The 18009-nt window shown below is 40.0% G+C and overlaps 1 protein-coding gene across 2 annotated transcripts in view; it reads left to right on the plus strand.

Annotated features, from left to right (window-relative positions):
• skor2 (SKI family transcriptional corepressor 2) overlaps positions 1-18009 on the plus strand; it is a 129718-nt gene that overhangs the window by 67957 nt on the left and 43752 nt on the right. For both annotated transcript variants that reach the window (XM_088071342.1, XM_088071343.1), the window contains exon 3: positions 5078-5228. In XM_088071342.1, coding sequence (XP_087927468.1) covers positions 5204-5228 — 25 coding nt within the window. In that variant the 5' untranslated portion in view covers positions 5078-5203. The remainder of the gene's footprint in view (positions 1-5077; positions 5229-18009) is intronic.

The raw sequence follows: 18009 nt of genomic DNA on the forward strand, positions 1-18009 counted from the left end.
TTTAGTTAATACTCCCACTTCCCACTAATAAGGCAACAATTAAAACAGTCATTTGCATCTAACATTATACCCTCTATTAGCTAGTCAGAGAAATACGTAGCTGAAGGGGGCAGAGGTTGCCGAGTAAAGACACAAAACAAAATGCATGTGACTGCTACGTGCAAATTCAGGGGCATGCACAACACATGAGGGAAGAGGCAGTCTTGTGCACACACTCCGACTTACACACGCCTCTGCACTGCCCAACTGATTTATGGGAAATGTGACTGCCAGTTCCATGACCCTGCGACGGTACTCCATGTCCGACCCTTGGTACTCTGACACACACACACTCTCTCACACACACAAACAGGCACCCAGCCATCACTCGTAGGAATATGAGTTGCCACGCCAAAGACGGGGAAGGGGGGGTCCAGGGTCTGTCCTTGGGGCTGATTGGCTGAGAGTTGTCAAACGATCACGGCAGCAGCGAGCAGGGGGCCTCTCTCCCCCCTAAAATCAATTTCAATCAACGTGGAGACGCAATATTATCAAATGTCAAGTCCACCGCGGCCCTCGGCCTCGTGCTGCAGCAAAAAATTATTCCTGACAACCACTTGGCGACTTAATTAAGTGCAAAAAAAAGGGACGGGGAGAGGTGGGGAGGAGAGGGCGGTGAAAAAGGAGGAGAGGAGGAGGGGGTGGAGGGGGTGAAGGGGGGGATTAAGAGTCAAAATACCTCAATCGGTCAGTTGGTCTTTTTGTTTGGTTGACTGGTCGTATTGACAAGGCCTCAGAATAATAGCCTCACAGGGGAGCATTCAGGGAGAGAAGGAGGAACTGAGTAAAAGTGGAGGAATATAGGGGAGAACATGAGAGGCAGGGAGGTGAAAGAAAGGTAAAATTTGGAGAGGGCTCGAGGGTTCGGTGGTGTGATCATTTTCAAAGTGGTTGGATAGTAAGCCAACCACCAGACCAGACTGGTTTACTAAATTTTACCAGGTGTCCCACTTGAGTTAAGTTAATCAACATTTATAGCTTGATTAGGCCATTTAATTTGACTACTGCCCTTGTCCCATTACACAAGCATCCAGGAAGAATACATTTATTGACTAAAGTATGTCTTACTCTGACAAAACATGTTAGCAAGCAGCAAACAGGTTGCATGCCAAACGGTGAAAACATGACAAACTTTTTGGCGTTGTACATTTCATGCACACCTGTTTTGTTTTCTTCCTTTCTTCTTCCTCTTGTTTTTCCTGGCTCTCTTCAAATTTATGCTGTTAGACTTCTGGGTCAAAGCCTAGAAAGCCTAGGCTATTTTCAGTACCGAAAACTATTGCATTAATCACATTGTCATATAGCTTATTACTAAAGCAAGTTTAGTTGGATTTAGCCAAAACCTGTCAAAATGACAAATGCTGGTTCAGCTGGTTTGCCTAAATTCAAACCAGTTTTAACTCGTACACCCGACCGGACTGGCAAAACTGAAAACCGACTCAACTCTAGAAGGCACAGATGGATAAGTGTAGGGCGAGAAAGATGGACAAGGTGAGTGTAGAGAGGGGAGAAGCAAGAAAAAAAGAAAAAGGGTACAAAGTTAGAGATGAGGAGTTATGGTTGAAGATGCAGGATGCAACAAAGGGGTGGAAAAAAGAGGAAGAAGAAAATGTAGAGATGGATGGGTTGATAGAGGGATACACAGAGAGATACAGCAAGAAGAATGGAGGAATAAGTGGTAGTTTATTGACAAGGATCTCCCTCCACTCACACACATACACACGCTCCCTCCCATCCACTTGCAGGCTCTCTTGATATTGAAATGATTCCTTGGGAAATAAATCACGTTTCGATTGGCTGGTAATTGCTGAGGATCGATCAACTTGTTCTGCTCGACTCGCCCAGGGATTTTCCTCCTTTGTCCATGATGCACACACTCACGGGTCGTCAACAGGGACTTCAAATCTCAAGGGAGAACTGATACCTGATTGGGCGAATCAGTAAACATGAGCTGCTGATTGTTCATATGCAGATTTATATGTGGAGGGAGGCGGTTGGGAAAAAAAGAACGAGAGAGAGAGAGAAACTTGAAAAAGAAAAAAGACTCATTAACTAAACTGACTAAATTATTCATTGGCAGATGACAACATGAAGCAAAATATTGGCCAAAATACAACCTCTATAATATTTATCATACCATAACCACCGTGTCATTTCCCACCAGAACATCTCACCTTTTCAAGTGCTATGAGAGTGCATTGCAGAAAATGCTAGTCCAATTCATGAATGAGTAATTTTGATCAATTCTGCAATCAGTCAGCGGTTAGAGGTCCGTCTCCCTCATGTTAAAGTATGATTTATAAATGGCTGGAGGTCATTATGATGCTATGGGCACTTTATCAGGCTAAATGAGAATGGCCTTTCTACTCATGTTCTCTGTATGACAGGGACAAGCAGGTTGTCAATACAGAAATGACCCTGCTGCAGGGCTGAAAACACATACACACACACACACACACACACACACACACACACACACACACACACACACACACAGACACAGACACAGACACATGCACACACGGAGACATGGACACCTGCAGGATCACATGCACAGAAAAGTTACAAAATGTAAACATGCAAACTGGAGAATTGCTCATGCACAATGTCCCCAATCATTCAACTGCATACACACGTGCACAAAATATCTATTCACACACATGCGATGGTTTGAGTCAATATACGCATTGATCACCTTCTGATTTACAGGAACAGCAAGCATTGTAAACATCTGCATGGATTTTTCTGTTTCCATAAAATACATATGCAATTTATTCACCTTTTAGAGGCAAATCAATGTGATTCTCTGGATGTGGGGGACATTTCTCTCACATACAGTATAAAAACAGACAGGGTTGTTATTCAAGCATACATTAAAGCTGTAGAAAGCTGCTGCTGGATTGTGAAAGATATGGGATTCTGATTTATTTACACGGCTGGAAAGAGCTGATTAACTACATTTTGAATACTCATCAGACATAAATGTAAGTCTTGATTATGAAAAAAAGACTCACTAGAGAGTAATAATTGGGTTTTTTTTCTAAATAATTATTTGCTCAATTAAAAACAGACATGCATGGTTATTACTTCTGTGAGCAGACAAACATGCAAAAAAAATCAAGATAAACATTAAATAAATAATGATGTAGTAATAATATTGACAACACGCTCATTTAATTCAAATATATAGCACAAAAAAAAACCAAACTCCAAGTAGGACAATCTTTGTCCAGGTAGATTATCACAGATTGTTTTTTTCTCTGAACACTTCTAAGAGTTGTCACCATGCAAACAAGATGACTGTTTGTTTATCACCACTGCTGCAGAGTGGCTCTGTGGTCAACATGCAACTGTAGTCCACATTTCAGCATGTATTATATGTTTATATGCCGGATAATGTTTCAAAGGCTCCATATTTGACACCTTAGGCTATAATGGATGCAGCCACTGTGGCATCACCCATTGGTTCGTGGACTGCTGTTTTAAAGCATTTTAGCCATCACCATGTTGGGTTTTCTTGAGACAGAAGCAACCACATTTGGACAAAATAACAGAGGAGGAATGAGAAGGGTGATCTGACTCATAAGCTATTTTTGCTGGCTTTAGGCAAGACAAGTTTGTCCCCCCATTCTGTGATTGTAACAGCCAGGCCAAAAAAATGAAAAATTCACCCCGTGTATAGTTGTCATGAAATTAGCAGATAAATTAGGTAGAGACCAATACCCTTGTTTGTGCTGGAGTGTTAACATGTTGATTTCTGATGTGAAGTTGTGAATTTTAACACAGGGGTCTTTAGGGATTGGCTCGTCAGCCTGGGGTGGCCATTCAGTGAACTGCAGCTTTTGGCACTGCTGCAATGACTTCATTTTACAGCCCTGCAGATTGCAACTTTGTTGATATACATATTACAGGTCGTAGATACTCCTGGTGTAACCTAAGATGTCCATTTTAGCTGTTGGTAATGTATAACTACATGGGGGTTTTGTCATGTTGAAATAGGAAACAGCCTCACCAAACTGTTGTCACAAAGTTTAAAACGATGAAAATCCAGAGTCTACATATTTTGGCCACATGTGATGAGCAAAATGCTAACACTGCCAGTTATTGGTTGTATCTCTACTGATTATTCTCATTTCCAGCCACAACTTGTGATAAAGAATTTCTTATTTTTGTGTAAAATGTTACAACGACCTATCAGACATCAAGGCTTTGGGAGGTTTAAGTTTTTCCCCCCTTTGTGTGATGATTTAAAGAGGACATCTTTGATATTTTTGTATTTATGGATGTTGCTCTCTCCATGTTTTTTGGCTTATATCACACACACACACACACACACACACACACACACATACACACATACACCTACACACCTAAGGGTGCTTTGTGTAAATAAGCGTGCCTGCACCCCTGTAGGGAGGTCAGAACACCCATCCATCTCGCCCTGCCTTGGGTCATCATGCACACACCACACACACACACACACACACACACACACACACACACACACACACACACACACACACACACACACACACACACAGTTTCTCTCATTCACGCACCTGCAAAATGTTTCTGTTTTCTGTCTGTCTCTCCTTTCCTCAGAAACACACACGCATACCTCTTCCACCCTGCAGCCATCATTTAGTGGTTTGTGTTCAGAAAGTGTTTTGGATGTGTAACACTAGAGATGACACGGAAAGACACAGGAAGACAGAACACTGTCCAGAGGTCACTGCGTGTGTGTGTGTGTGTGTGTGTTTGTGTGTGTGTGTAGCTTTAATGTATTCGAGCGACAAAGGTGGCAAACACCTGCGGAGTGCTGCTCATGCTGCTTGCTCTCTGATGTCTTTGTCCCCTGTATACTAACACACACATTCACTTGCTAAATGCAGGATTCACGTTTTTAGACAAAGGAGCTTTTTGTTGGTTTATTTTTTTCATTTGATGAGAGGAGAATTGAAAAGGACTTTTGTTTGTGTGTGTTGTGTAACTCTCTCTCTCTCTCTCTCTCTCTCTCTCTCTCTCTCTCTCTCTCCAGAGAGGTTGCAGTACTTTAGTCTCTTCCTGTGAGCAGACCTCTCGTCACCCTCCCTGATGATTTCTAATGTTTAGGGAGGGACAGAAGTGCAGAGAAGATTGAGGATTGGTTGGATGGAGAGTTAGCATGATGGCGGTAATGCAGCAAAGAGGTAAGAAGGAGAGTGCACAGGTATGAAAGTGACTTTAATTAAAGGCATATCAACTCTATGAGATGATTTTCCATGTCCATTTAAAAAAAGAAACCCCAAAGAAGATATTTAACCTCTGGAAATCTTCACCAACTTATTTAACCTCTTAGTCAGTGATTACAAACTCATATTTTGCAGTCAAATAATGTTCTTTTGGGTTTTTTTTTTTTTTAAATGTTTATACATAATGCACAAGACATATCAGGTCTGTTTGCTTGATAAGTCATATTAAACACAGTTTTGGGCTTGAAAACCTGATTCAACTTAGACATCATAGGGTCTCAATGAAGAAATATACATGAAACTGTCAGTATGGAATAAGATGGTTTTTCCAAACCGTAAAGTTACTTATAATGCCTGCACCCACATAGATGTTTTCAATTTTGTCTGAGACATCTGTTAGTTGGGCAGAGTATGTCAAACTCCATGTAACTAAGGCACCAATACCTCCCTCACCTGCCCTGCTCAATGAGGACGAAGAGCAGAGGATAAAAAATAAGACCTTAACCACATTTTTTGGAAGTTTTTGCCAACTGAAAAAACACACGATATCCATCAATATTGCTCTCCTAGCTAGGACCCATTAATGAACAAGTGCTGTTCCCTCTCACAGGCTCCGCCCTCTACTGAACTCTATGGCTAACACTCCTCTCCAATGATGAGCACACACTGATATTTGCAAAAACATTACCAGCCAGTCAGGATGGTTTTGCCTGTAGTAACAGAACTAGTTTACAATGTTGTAACTGAATTTCTATTGAAAGAAATGAAAGAATTAGCAAAAAGTATTTCAAGAATTCCAACTTTGTTTTTCTCTAGTCAAATATTTCAGTTGGCACTAAAATGATGGATATTAAATTCTCTATAAATCCTCAGGGACAAACCTGCAGTTCTAGCTATATTAACAGATTTGATTTAAAACTTGACTACAGTGAGATAAAGATATCCATAATTACTCATAGAAAGTAATATGTGAATGCAAACAGTGTAGCCAGACTGAATACATAAAACATATCCATGTACATCACACAGTACAAATACATGTGTACATACATAAATGCATTAATACAGGCATAAACATACATCAGTACATTTTAACCACAACATAAAATAAGTATGTTGTGGTTACGGGGCATTAGCAGATGTATTTACCATCCTGACCATCACTTAACAGCGCTCACTTTGTGTGTGTGTGTGAGTGTGTGTGTTTGTTTGCGGGCGTGTTAAAGCTTTTAGTGGGAGAGACGGAGCAATTCCTCTTCTCTAACTGTCAGAGAGACCTCATCTCGTCTCTGATTGTTGTTCTGTGGTTCTGGCAAACACACACACTCAAACACACACACCTCGAGAGTGCATGTCCCTCTTGGTTTGCCCTCCCTACACACAACACTCCACCTCCGCCCTCACACTCCTTTTATGTTCTTAAATATTGATAAGTAGCTTTGCAACATTAATATCTTAGATGGCTTACAAGAACACTTAAATAAAATCTCACCCCCGCCCTCTCCCTCTTTCTCCCCCTCTCTGCCTCTCCTCCGGCCTCTCACTTGTTTTTCATTTGTGTAATGCGTTTGTCTGTTTGGGAAGTGGGGGGGGGGGGGAGAGGATTATAGAGAGTGTGTGTTTCTGTGCATGTTTGTATAATGAAAGTGGGTACTTCTTTTTGCACATTACAAGCCTTATGACACATAGTTGTTAAAAAAAAAATAGACACAATATGGTGTGGTGTTTTTTACCAGAGAGCTAAAGCATGCCAGTTCCACAGACTATAATTATTTCTTGTATGTTTTTAAAATTGTATACCTGGAAACCTTGAACATAGTTTTTGTCTAAAACTGCATTCGACAATAGCAACAATAAATACTTACTTACAATACTCAAATGGACTTTACGTGACATTGCCCGTTTACTCACTGGTGAAAAATGTGCTAAAAATGAATGAAAAATGGATGACAGTTTAAACAAATGCCCCTCCAGTAAGAAATCATGGTATAGGCATTATAATGCACTGCAAAAAATTTCACAATCTAAACTAATGAATTCATGTGTTAGTGTTGCTGCCATTTGTTTTCTTTTGCGAGGTAGACATAAAAAAGTGGACAAAAGTGCGCGAGAGAGAGTTTGAGTGAGTGAACAGGCAGACTCATTCACTTACAACCTGCTGTGAGAAAACGTGGACATAATCTCATTTAACAAGTGGAGAGAAGCTCAATTCACCCACAAGGGATGGCTGTGACTTGTTAACACTTAACCCCACAATACAGAGTTTTGTTTTTGTGTGTGTGTGTGTGTTTCTGGTGTGTGACTTGACAAGATTTAACCCCGCTGAGTTCCTGAGAGGCTGATGGAGAGTTTTAAAGGGATTAGAACAGGATTAAGGACCAACTGGGAGGGATTAGCCCCTGACTCTTATAGCTGCTCACATTGCAGATACCAGAATGCCTTTGAGACACACACACGCGTGCGCACACACACACACACACACACACACACACATACACATACACAGTGACCTCTGGAAAGTGTTTTGTCTTCCCATGTCACCTCCCCAACAAGCGTTACACAAAAATGTTTCCTGCAGGGAGGAAAATGTGTGTGTGTGTGTGTGTGTGTGTGTGTGTGTGTGTGTGTGTGTGTGTGTGTGTGTATGACACAGAAAGAGAGAGACCATTTCAGGGGGTTCTATATGCTTTTCTGTCATATGTATAATGTTACAGTGTCTGATATTTATAAGAAATACGGACAAAGTTTCAAATAATCAGGTTATATAAAATATTCCTTAGTGGGCGTTAAACTCAAACTTCAATCTGAATATTGTTTCAGACTGGGTTTTTTTCTATTTTATTTACAAGCTGATGTCATATGGTGATGTATTTCTTTTTATGATCATCTGCTCCACGAACGCTACTTCAAGCGTTTACATTATGTAGCTTCCACTGCTACATGTGGCTAAATGCTAATATGAGAGGTATATGTATTCTTGGTTCCTGACATTGTTAATTTCTCCCCATTTTGGGATTCTATTCCTGGAACAAGATATTGGTTTAGAAGCTTTTTCTTTGGTGTTGTTTTTCTAGGTAGAAAATGTTGCCATTCGCCGTCACAGTAATTTCCTGGCTGCAAGGCCACTGCTACGTGTAGCTACATGCAAACTAATTTTTGATGCCAATGTGATTTTGGATTATATTCCTGCTGGAAAATGTCTGGGTGTGTAGACTTTGGTTTTGGCTATAATCAGTGATTTTACAAGGTAGAAAGTGACGCTATTCTCCAGAGATAATGAAACCCTGTCCAAGGTACTGAAACAAACGGAGAGTGAATGCAGGTGTTCCAGCACAGACTGTATGAGAAAAATAAAGTCTTTTTGAAACATTTAAGTGTTTTCCAGAAGAAACCCAAAATACAAGTATGAATGTGAAAATGAGCTTTCCTTACTTTAAGGAAAGTTCAAATTACAAAGTAGTGAGGTGAATGGAGTTACACATCATAATTAACAGTTGTATGTATTTATACAATATCAATAGACCATTTTAGGCAACTTGCTGCAGCGCGATCAACAGTCACTTCAAAAAAATGAATTCAGTTTTATTGGAAATTAGACCATTCTAGAAAAATTTCATTTTTTACATAGTGAAATGGTTTATAATTAGATATTATCATTTAGTTTTTAGGGTCAGAAATACACAGATCAACAATGACAATAAGTGCACAAAAAGTTGTCAGAGTCTGCAAATTGTTCACTTTATTTACATTCGGGCAACTTTTCAGTGCACAAACTTCAAAGTCAAATCACTCAAACAGATGTGCCTAAAAATACTCTCAGAAATGCTCCACATCTTGGCTATTATGTGAGTACACACACACACACATGCACACACAGACAAAAAGGGCCTCTTGACCGCGTATTTACCCGAGCGCAGCCTCTTCCTTCAACAAGACAAATATTTGGTCCAGAGCGTTTGCCACTTTTGTGTGTGCGCACACACTACGTCAGTGTGTGTGTCGCTGGGCGGTTTTTCCGGGGGAAGCCAAATGGAGAAGAGTGATAGGCCGACGTACGGCGAGGTTCATCAAAGTCAAGGCGTGCGACGGGACTCATTTTTCATTGGCTGAGGGGTCCCGCGCACCTGCAACCTGCAGCATTCAGCCCACCTGAGAGGGAGGGAGGGGGAGAGGAGTGAGGGGAAGATGATGACAGGAAGAGAGAAAGAAACAAACATAAGGAAGAGCTGCTGGAGGAAACCGAGAGCATGAGGGAGGGAAAGAGAGGGAGACACTTGTGGTTGGGACAGTTTGAACGACAGCGTTCTCCCTTTTACATTTCACACCCGGACGCTCCTCGCACTGCTTGGGGGAGGAGGTGTGGAGGAGGTGTGTGTGGCCGGTGTTGTTTTGCTCAAGGGAGAAAGATGGGGAGATACATTCTGAAGATGTTATTATTATACGTTTACCTTGTTTTGGGCTCACAGGAAGACTAAAAAAAGACAAACACACACTGTGTGCACAATCACACAGAGAGCACATGTCCACATATAAGCACGAGCAGACACAAACATGTCATCAGACTTACTCTCTGCTTGAAGTTCACTTTTTTTAAAGCAAAAATTTATATTCGTTTTAGAAATTTATTTAATTCACAGTAGATAACACACACAGACGACAGCCTTCACATAGCATTTTCCACATAGCTGATCTGGATAAGTAACTTCTCGTTGAGGCTAAATTTTTTAATTCAAACAGAGTGGGCGTGTGACCATAAATTCTGCGTCTTGACCTGACTATATTTCTGAAATAACTTTATAATAATTTTCTGATTTCATTAAGGAATATTCCAATCCATTACAACTTAGGTCTTATTTTTGGAGTTTTTGACATCACTCATCATTGCTGGAATATATATATGCTGGAGCTGGGAATCACTTAAAGGTCGAGTGCATAGGATTTAAGGGCATAAATTGGCAGAATTATAATAGGTTTCATCCCTCCAAGGTTTCATCCAAGATATAGATTCTTTGGACAACAAGTGTGCCAAAGTAGGATTTTTAATTAATTCAAATCAGGGGTTAAGATCAGTATGAGTAGATTTTATAATTATTCTGATTGCCTTTTTCTTTACTTCTTATCTTTATCTGCCTGACGCTAGACTGCTAGCACTGTTTGAATGTTAAGGAAGGGGGTGCGCTGTGACAGAGAGAGTGACACATACGTTCCATCGGAAATTAAAAATTAAACCGTATCTTAAACATGCGGATACGTATTGCTGCTTTCACTTTGCATCGATAATATTGGATTGTTGATCGTTGAATCAGTATATATATATCTGTCCAAATCGATGTATCATTACACCTCTAATTATCACCTTAAAATAAGAATTGTTGTGTTTTCATTACATTGGACTGAGCCTTGTATTTAGGGAGCAAGACCTCGTCCATGGAGTCCGCACTACCACGTTTCAAGTGCAGTACAGTCAAACCAAACACTGGCTCTGGATGGGGCCATTCGTGTCTTCTAGTCTTCGCATTTTCAGCTTCTGTAGTTTACCACTTTCTGTGTTTTGGAGAGGAAAAGACCTCTACAGATAATTTGGCTCTTAGTGAAAACCTCCTGAACAATGAACACTGAAGGAATCCTAACCTGGTGTTCACACCAGGTATACATTGCTTTTGCAGATGGTCCTTTTTTGTGACTTTATACAGGAAAAATGTTTTTAAACTTAACTAGTGGCCCGTTTGCAACGTGTCTTGTTGCTTGACTGCCTTTGTCCATTCATTCCTTTGTTAATTCTAATGATGGAATTCTCTTTTAATCTCATTTCTGACCATCACTCCCCAAATTACTCCAAATATCAAATAACTTTTCCTGTTAAGAGTATTTCAAATGATTCACAGGACTGAATGTGTTACTTTTATGACATGTCTGTTGAGAAATATTTTGAGACATTGTAAGTGTAAGAAAGGTAAGCGTGCATCCATCAGCCCAACAGGAGTGCTGTCCATAGTTATATAGACAGAATACATGTTTTTTTGTTACATTTTATTGTACTAGGCGACACAGAATAATATTCGGTTGGAATGTTTTTTCAAATGTCTTTTCTCAACGAGTTAAAAAGTAAGTGAAACCCTAAGAGTAATTCAGTGTTTGTATGTGTGTGTATTTGTGGGGGGCTGTCACCTGCAGCAGGTTGAGGTCATCATAACCGTGTGATGTCCATTGTGCCTGTCAACACACGTTTGATTGTACACACACCCCGCCGTTGCCCCCGGCGAAAGAAACCCAGCGTCTGTCCGCTATACTACACGCTATACTGGACCCATCACTCAGCCACTGTCACACGGACACACACTTACACAGACGTGCACATGCAGGTAAAGACACATATAAATAGACACAATGTGACAGACACACAGACTCACACCCACACGGTCCAGCAGACACACGTATCACTAACACACTCCCTGCCGCCGCTTGGGTTCAAGCATACACACTCTCACTCACTCACAACAGACGGCTTACACTGGAAATGAAGCTAATCCATCACCTGGAACGCACACACATACACACACACACACAGCAGGCATTGTCACCTTCACAGCTCACCTACTATCATTGTGGCATCCATGCCTGCTGGACACTGTGGCTGCTGTGATGAATTCATAAATGCACACAAACACCCACACACAAACATGAGCACACCCACACATGTATGTGAATTCATGCATAAGCACTGCACATGAGACCAAAGAAATGCAAGATGGCATTTTATTTAAGTTGTGTGTGTGTGTTTTCTGCAGTTCACATATATTACGCTTTCATTCTTTTCTTCACTAAAACGTATCAAGAACTTCAGTATTTTTTAAAGTCTGTACAAATATTTTCCCAGAGCTTCCTGCCTCAGCAGATCCACAAACTTCACAGCTATTCGAAATACTAGAGCATACATATCGTACAAAATATTATACAAAAGTGTGGTGCAAATTCTGTCAAAGTTTTAAATTGGTTTCGTCATTTTGATGTTGGTGTACTGTAGTCTGGCTATGTCTTGTAAGGCTATATTAGGTCAGCAATAGAGAAGATAAAAGTTTATCGATGATCAATTAATCTGTCGTTAAGAATTTAACTGAACATGTGAAATTGAAATGACAGACTATGAAATGCTGTCAGAATATATACAATATGTTGCTGTGAGCTTTGACTGAGGATGTGGTTTTGTTTTAAAAAAGCTCTTATCTTAAAAGTTCTTATGTTTTTTCAAATAACAATTAATTGATCATTAATTTTACCAATTAATCCTTTAAGGAAAGTGCTTACAGTTTGCAACCCAAGTTAGCCCAAAAAAAAAAAAAAAAAGAAAAAAGAAAAGTGAATTAAATATTGGATCAGGTGCAAGGAGTGCCTTAGTAGCTGAGTGGTCGCAAAAAATAATTTGAATTTGGCCACTTTTGCATGCAGTCTGAAAGAAACCTGAGGCGTGTCATAGCAGAAAAAAACACAACTCTGGTGGAAAAAAATTATTGAGTAAAAGTAGTAATACATCATTGCAAAAACATTGTGTATTCAAAACTTAATACGACACTCACATACCACTTGTACTTTTTTAAGAGACATTTTAAACATTCATCCTCACCATAACACCAGTGAAGCAACCGCTTTGGCGACTTAACAGTCACAAAATTTGGGGACAAAGTCTATAGTGCACGTTTCTTGGAGTGATACCAGTGTTGCATGTAGGTTTTTTGCCAGTATAAAATCAGCCATAAACCCAACCTTTAAGTATGAGTAATGCACTTTTTATATTTCATCACTGAAGCACAGGTGTAATGAACAATGATTAATAACATCTGTGTTTCATTTAGGTGTTTAAGGGCCTGCTCTTGTGCTTGATTCCCCACAGGTATGTCTCACTGGGACATCTTAACGGAGCAGAAGCATTGTTAATGTTATTAGTTTCACATTTATCGTTCCCTCTATGACAAGTCAAAATATCTCCCATGGAAACTCTTTAATAGCTTCGACCAAGAAACATAATCCCCTGCTGTGACTGATGCAAAAACTAGAACCAATATTGTCCCCCAAAACAACAAGAACAGAAAACTCCTTGGAGAATCACTGGTGTGCGTGTTTGACAAATGCTCGCCAGCAGCGCTGCGGTGTCGTCCAGCAGCTCACTGAAGGCTACAGCAGTGTCGTTTGGTTGCTCTCTTATTACTGGGCTGTAAATTCAGCGGATGGCTCCTGTCTCTGCGTATTGATCCGCTCCGTCACCTTGAACCTCGGTATTGACACATGGGGCGACGCTGAGCGGGGAAAAGCGGCAATTTACCGACCCTCAATTATGACATTCATAGATGATGTCACAGTGGGGGCACAGGGGCTTTGAGACACACATACACACGCATGTTTCGTCGAGGGATTGAGTCCATTTGTTTGAGCTTTGTGTGCCAAAACACACACTCAATCAAATACCAAGAAACAGCTTTTCATCCTAAACAGCACTTAATGGCACCCTGTGTGTGATTTTATGTGTCTGCGCACACATGGAATATCTCTATGAACGTGTGTGTGTGTGTGTGTTTGTATCCCTCTGACACCCAGCTAATGTCTGCTGTCCTGTCGTTCCCCAAACAGATGGTTCACTGGACCATGTCATTAGCAGAATATAGTTGGCCATTATAATGTCAGATTAAATACCACATATTAATAGTACGATAGCATGAGGCAGAACATTCTGTGCTCCCTGCTGAAACCTTTGCCGTTGTATCTGTTGTGTACTAAGGCCAGGTGAAGCAGTAAAAGCCATGTAATTACTGTGCAACAGTCGGACACAAGCATTTTTAATGTCCTGCTTTAACTTTACAGGTTCAATTTTGTGTTGTTTGCATATAGTAATAACATAACTACCAAACTGTAGCCTAGAGCTCAATCAGTCAGATTTGTGACCGGGAACGTCCCTTTAGGGAAACCTGAAAAGGAAATTCTATTCATTCCCTCAACAGTGATCATGTACAGTAGCCCTCCTCGAACACTGAGAACCACTGTTGTGTTGATGGAGCAGAGGTAGCCAGAGTCTGTTTCTGTATCTCTGAGAGTGCAGCAGATTCAGGAAAATGTAATTCTGCTCTCTCAGTCTGAACATGCATAAATGTAATTCTCAGTAATGCGGAATCAGCAATAATGCCTAATTCTCGCTGTATTCAATCAAAAATTGGTCCAAGAAATGTTCTGGTATTTTTGTAAGTATGTTTTTTGACTTTCTGCAAATGGGAAAGTTTTTGCATCAGAGAAAGTCAGGTTAAAACCAATATTTGGAAGCAATGTTTGAGCAGAGCTGTTTTTCTCTTTGACGCTATAAATAATAACAGTGCACAAAATACTAACATACAGGCTAACAAAGGGCGGTCTGATAGACCGATATGCTGCATTTGTTTAAAAAAAAAAAAACAGTTTTGTTTCTGTAGCAAATGTATTTGAAACTTTGTTTTTGATTTAGACACTAAAACCACTGGTTATGCTGAGGGAAGATCATGTTTTGGCTTAAAACACCCACATTTGGTGGCACAAATGCCTCTGATAGACTTTGGGATTTGTCGATTTCCTGGTGGAAACACAGCAACAGGTCCATGAAAAAAAAACTATGCTTGATGGCTAAAAAGCCATGAAAAGATGCAGCACTGACTCACTAAAAACAGCTGATTTTGTTATTTTTAAATGTTTTTTTTTACTCTGATAATCCACCAGAGGTGTCACAATATATGTTTCAGTTTTTTTCTGGCTTTGTCTCCCTCTCTGCCTCCCTACACTCATATTTTGAGTGCAGTTAATTTACCACAAAGAGACAAAACACACAATAGAAGTTAGTTTTAAAAAAGGAATTTTACTATTGGCATTTTTTTTTCAAATTTTCTTCAGATATTGTAATAATATTGTTATCATGAATTATTTTGGCCTCAAAAATCATGTAGTGAAATTTTGGTGAGTTTCCAGTACTATATACCAAAAATATGTTTCTGTCTTATGCTACCTTTCAAACAAATTTAAGTATTTAAAGTTAAGATAATTACAGCAATTGTCCGTTTTTCCAATTTATTTATTTTTTTTTAAAGCAAATGACTTTGCCTTTAAGGCCATTTCGCCTCCTTTGAAATAATTATGATCTTTCAATGACCCAACTTTGGGTCCTGACCTTCACATGAAGTACGCTGCTATATTGCATTACAAATGGATTTCAAATTGAAGCACTATCAGATGTCACATATCTGATTCAGTAAGTAGTGGCCAGGGGCCGCCCAGCCATCGTTAATACTGTATTCACAATCCATTGATGAGATCATGAAAAACTGAGTGTGTATGTTTCTTGTGTGTTTGCCCTCTTAAGACTCACCCCAGAAAATATACTGACACTCATAAATACACACACACACACAGAAAGAGACACACTCCCCAGGGCCTGAGTGCTCTCAGTGTTGACCGTTGAGGATGTGGGTCAGAGTGAGAGGGCAAAGAGAGAAAGGCTCTCAATGGCCCACACAGATGGGCCATAGTCTCACACACACATGCGCACACACACACACACACACACACACACACACACACACACACTCACTGTGGGAGGTCAGGGTTCACCTGGAGAAGCTCTGGTCACCGTCCATCCATCAGTTTTATTACTAAGCAGTGTCAAAACTGAGAGTGGACGAGAGATGCAAGATGGAAACAGATTGTTGAAGTGAAAAAAAATGGACCAAAAGAGACTCTTAAGACCATAGAAGTCAAATAAAATTGGATTTATAAATTAATGTTCTAGTAATTCATAAATACACTTCCTATAAGCACTTTCTGTCTTTGCAAAAAAACTCTGATGGCCTGTGTGTATTTATGCATGTCTGAGTGAGTTCATGCATCATATGTACTTCAGAATGAGGTCTCTGAGTGTGTGTCTCTGTGAGTGCACACGTCTGTCTTCCCTTATTTCTCAGAGTTTTCCCATGGGAGAATGGTGGCCATTTTGTCCTGTCACTCCCCTGTGCTTTTTTTTCCTCCCTCCTCGCCTGTCCAATAATGACAGTTTAATTTGCCAGCCAATTACACCTGAGCGGTATTTAAATGAGCCAATCAGGACTTCTGACAGGATGACTAGTCGCTCCAGTTAGCACTGAGACGCAGAGGTCGATTTACTCTCTGGCTCACTTTGTGACACTGTTTGTACTGTTTGGAGGCTTGAGTATATCATCAGTATTTTATTTTACTCTATTTGAGTCTTTTTTTTTTTTTAAGAGATATATATTGACAATATATTCACACCATACAGTGTATATATATATATATATATATATATATATATATGCCACAATTTACAATGTGGCAAAAAGGAGGTGAATAAAACCTTCCTTTAATTCTCTTTTAAAGGACCAGTGTGTAGCAATTAGGGGGATATATTGGCTTAAATGGGGTGGCTGTGCCTCAAAGGTAGAGCGGGTCGTCCTCTAATCGTAAGTTTGGCGGTCCGATCTGCAGCTCCTCCAGTCGACATGTTGAAGTATATTAGGGCAAGATACTGAAACTCAAATTGCCTAAATTGTCAAACTGAGTTGCAGGAGGCACCTTCTGTGGTAGCCTCGGCCACCAGTGTATGAATGTGTGTGTGAATGGGTAAATGTGACTCATAGTGTCAAAATGCCTTGGGTAGTTTAAAATGACTAGTAAAGCACTCTACAATTGCTGGCCTTTGTACCATTCAAATGGAATATAATATAATTAGTATGTTTATTTTTGGTGTTTTAACACCTGAAAATAAGAATTGTCATGTTTTTGTCATGTTGTCATGTTTTTGCTACCTTAAAAATGAGTCGCTTATATCTGCATAAGGAGTGGATCCTTGTCAAGTGTTAAACCCCATAGCACCATGGAGTCAAAGAGCATGTCCCAGCCTTCTTTAAATAGCCTTGGTCCTGCATTTGTTTTTTCGAATCAGCCACTGTAGTCAGCAGCTCCTTGGCAACAAGCAGTGTAGGGAAAATCTGATGTTTTTACCAGTTTTAATCGCCTGGTCTGTTTAGTTTTGAGAAGAAGAGATCTCTGTGGATAATTTGGCTCCAGGTAAAAACCTCCTGAACCTCTGAAGGAATCCTAACCGGGACAAGTTTCAGTTGGTTGCAATCCACAATCCTCACCTCTAGATGTCACTAAACCCCCCTAAATCTTGCAAACCTGACCTTTAAAATATATGCATTTTGTGGATTGTGTCAGCATGTTAAAAATTTCCATCATTTTTTAGTTTAAGTTAAAAAATTGACAGGAAAAGTAAAGAAGTAAAAAGCGAAGCAAAACAGAACAGGATGATGTAAAACAAAATGAAACAAAAAGGAGGAAGGATTGACGGAGGTCTATCCTAATCCCCTCTTGGCCTGTGTGTAAATAACGTCTAAGCATCTTATCCTGCTCATTTATGTAATGGGGGACTTTACTGAAACACTGTGTACATAAGCTTCTGGAAGCCATAGATGTATTTGCACAAGCGTCTGTGTGTGTGTGTGTGTGTGTAAAAGGAAGTGATTGTGCTCCTCTATTTCTATACTTCATATTTGTTAAACAGGTCCGTATCTAAAAGTGTAATTATTCAATGCTTTTTCTACATGAACTAAGCTTACAGTTGACTTTTCAGTGTGTGTTTTCAGTGTGTATGTTTGCATGTGAACGCACATACTCCTTGATTAAACAGCCGCTTTAATCTCAGTTGCTTTCTATTTTC

Source organism: Plectropomus leopardus, chromosome 20, assembly GCF_026936395.1.
Source record: "Plectropomus leopardus strain MGB_pleo_1.0 chromosome 20, ASM2693639v1, whole genome shotgun sequence".
Classification (NCBI taxonomy): Eukaryota; Metazoa; Chordata; class Actinopteri; order Perciformes; family Serranidae; genus Plectropomus; species Plectropomus leopardus.